This window comes from Triticum urartu, chromosome 7 (assembly GCF_003073215.2).
Source record: "Triticum urartu cultivar G1812 chromosome 7, Tu2.1, whole genome shotgun sequence".
Classification (NCBI taxonomy): Eukaryota; Viridiplantae; Streptophyta; class Magnoliopsida; order Poales; family Poaceae; genus Triticum; species Triticum urartu.
This window is the reverse complement of record NC_053028.1, coordinates 35,924,040-35,927,356: the sequence shown is the minus strand read 5'-3', so window position 1 is coordinate 35,927,356 and position 3,317 is coordinate 35,924,040. Positions and strand designations below refer to the sequence as shown.

Here is a 3,317-nt window from a genome sequence, read left to right as displayed (position 1 = left end):
CCTAGCACGTGTTGGGCACAAGACGAGAATAAAATGGCATTGAAATTTGGAGTTTGTTTTTGTATCTCATGAACAATTTTGCATCCCCTAGAAAATAACATTTTTTCAATTCATGAACAATATTTGAATCTTCGAATAGTTTTTGAAATTACGAACGTTTTTTGAAGTTCATCAACATATTTTTAAATTCATGAACATTTTCTGAATCCATGAATTTTTTTCTAAATTCAGGATTTTTAAAATTTTCAGAACATTTTTTGAATCGACGAATATGTTTTGAAATCCACGTACATTTTAAAATTCATGCTGAAATATTTTAAATTCGTGAATACTGTTAAAATTTAGAAAGTATTTAACTTACTCAGCCTATAAAATTGTTATTTTTTAGTTAACTTCCTGCCTTGAAACTAAATTATAACAGAAATGCAGACAATCTGACATCCGAAATTTACCCATGACAAATAGAATATTTTTCTTGACAGTTTATGTTGGCGCAGGTATGAAAATTTTAGTTGGCGAGCATGGCAAACTCACAAAAATAATTTGCCATGAAAAAAGTTTGATATTAGGGTCCAATTATAATATGAGGCCGAGTAGGCAGAGGCCCAGAACCGAACACCTACCGACCATTCCCTCATCAAACAACCAATTAGTACACCTACGTACCTGGTTTTACTCACACAAAAACAAGCTACGTACCCGTTGGGTGAACACGTCAACTCTAGGACAGAAAAGAAACACGCGAAGCCGCGTGGCCACGCCACCGCCTGCATCACGAGCTTGCTCGCTTGTTCTCCCTCGCGGCCGCGGCCACGAATGATATGGACTCCTCCAGCGCAACAAACTGCCATGTCAAAATCATCCTCCATGCTCCGACTTATATAAGAAGCCATGCTCCCATCCTCCCTCCCCTCACCAACCTTAGCAAGACAGAAACCAAGCAAAGACCATCAAAGCTGCTGCGGGAACCAATCGCCCGTCTCTAATTGGTCATGGACAAGATTCTGGTCTTCTTTATCCTGAGCGCGTCGCCGGCCGAGAACAATGCCGACGCCCGCGGCAGCTGGGCAAGGCTATCTTGGCGGGCCATGCAGCAGGACGAGAAGCGGCCGGAGGCTGAGCAGCACCAGCGGCAGCTTGAAACGGGGAAGTCACAGTCGCAGCTTCCGCCGTCGCAGGAGGAGATGGGGCGGCCGCGGTTCGCGCCGGAGTTCGACGGGCTTGACTGCTTCGAGACCATCATTTGGCGTTAGTGAATTGCATTGCTGCAAAACCGGGGTGTGTAATTCTTGATTCTTGAAGCGATTGGTCGCCGGATGATCGGTGCGTCTAATTAGACATCTGTTTTTAGCCGAGGCAGAAGTTATACGGACTTCTACATGTACATAAGTGCGTGCGACCAAACTCTTCCTTTCTTTTGATTTGCTTTGAATCGCACTCATATGGAAGCAACAGACCCAAATCGTCTGGGTAGGCTTTTGTTTCTACACAGTTCAGGAAATTATAGAGATGCTGACAGAAAGCAAATCCAAAAAACGGACGCGCCCAGTTCCAAAAGAAGTGGGCTGGTTTCTTTCACCCATATCGCCTGTTCCGCATATAAACTCCAATCTGGTTGCATACTGCGCTATATTCTTAGTTGTGCCGGCAGCACTGATTGGTTTGTTTTGGACCGAACCGCATACATCATTATTACCCATCGGATAACAAAATCATCATCAGTCACCAACTCGGTACAAATTATTAGCATCCTCAACTCCTCAACAAACAGATGGAGAAGTATGATGCCACAAAATTTATTATGTAAGCAGCTTGGTCAACTTCGCCCTTAAGATGGAACTAGCTATGTTGGTAAATGTCAAGGACAATTCCATTCAACTCTTCTTTTCGAATTGACGAGCTTTTTGCCCCGATTCAACTCTTCTTCCATGGCTGCGGAATGCACCGGTGGCTCCGGCGGATCTGGATCCTGGCCTCCTCCCCTTGCTACAGGCCGCCCAGGCAGATTTGGCTATTGGGCGTGGGGTGATGGGTGCTCTAGAACGGGGAAACCCCTGGTCGACTTCACGTTGACCTCGATGCCGTCGGTGCCCCTGCGCCGGTCCCCTCCTGAGGACGCGTCGAGCTTCCAATCTGGTCACCTTGGCCTTTTGGGCTGGACGATGGCGGTGTTTCAGTGGCGTGTTCCTGATTGGAGGCGTCGTTATAGGGATGGGCGGAGAATGTGGGTGTGGTGTTTGGTGGATGGTGGCGGTGGTGGTGCGCTGCTCTCTAAGCGACAAATAAAAGTGTCGATTCAATAAGTCAATAATTGTATTAGCAAATATGATTTTAAAATAGTGAAGGTGCCGACCTGGTGGTACAAAGCAGTCTAGCAAAGCGCACATTTCGGTAAATTTCTTACCGCAGTGACTAGTTCATGACAATTCCATAGGGTACCTCCACCACACAGTTATTTGCTTGTTGAATTGCTTTCCCTCGCAAGGAGGATTGAGGTACTAATATGTTGTAGTTAAAACCCTAAATGAATGTGTAGACCACATGTTAAACTAAACCACCTAGCGACTATCCATTGGTCATAGAAGAATCTCATCAACAGTGTCGACAGAATGTCCGTCGATACAAACGCATCAGATATGACAGAGAAGGCATTGCTTCCTAGCAATGATGGATCCAGATCCGTTGTACGAGGTACCCTCCGGTTCATGTTTACATATGTTTTTGTACGTAGCACAATCTTCACAATGTCTTCCAAACTCACAACACGTGCATGTATCAAGATACTCAGATTCTTGCTCGCACACGAATTGATAGGGTAGCGTTTGTAGTGGCATTTGTAACATGAAAACCTAGGCTAGAAGCAATGCCATATATAGTGGCTACCAATAGTTGTCCAGTACCACATCACCGAGCTATGATCTGTGAATCATTGATAGCAGTACTCCTATTGCCCATGAATTTAATTTACTTTATTACATCTCCAGTGGGTTCCATATGACAACCACCTACGGTCTAACATATACCCAAAATTCAAAACAGTTAGATTTGAATAAAGAGAATGATGCTAAGAATTAGCAACAAAAAAGGCATCGATTCAACAAGTCAATAATTGTATTAGCAAATATGGTTTTAAAATAGTATAATACCACTAAGGATAAAACATTACTCAGCAAGTCCATGGTCTAAAAAGCACAGATCTGCACTCTAATCCTTAAGTAAATTTTCCTTCGAGCTAGCAATCTCAACAAATAAAATATATGTGTGGCAACATCCCATTCTTGCAGTGAAATGCACAGAACCACCACATTCGTATCATC

At 43.8% G+C, this 3,317-nt stretch overlaps 1 protein-coding gene across 1 annotated transcript; it reads left to right on the top strand.

Moving 5' to 3' along the window:
- The first annotated feature begins 451 nt into the window (after positions 1–451).
- LOC125525559 lies at positions 452–1,646 on the top strand. Its single transcript, XM_048690567.1, has one exon. It carries the CDS (start codon positions 993–995, stop codon positions 1,251–1,253), a length of 261 nt encoding a protein of 86 aa, XP_048546524.1. The 5' UTR covers positions 452–992; the 3' UTR covers positions 1,254–1,646.
- Positions 1,647–3,317: the final 1,671 nt, after the last annotated feature.

What these genes read in the sequence shown, in the direction of transcription:
- LOC125525559 (XM_048690567.1), top strand. Translation starts at nt 993, where the DNA reads ATGGACAAGATTCTGGTCTTCTTTATCCTGAGCGCGTCGCCGGCCGAG.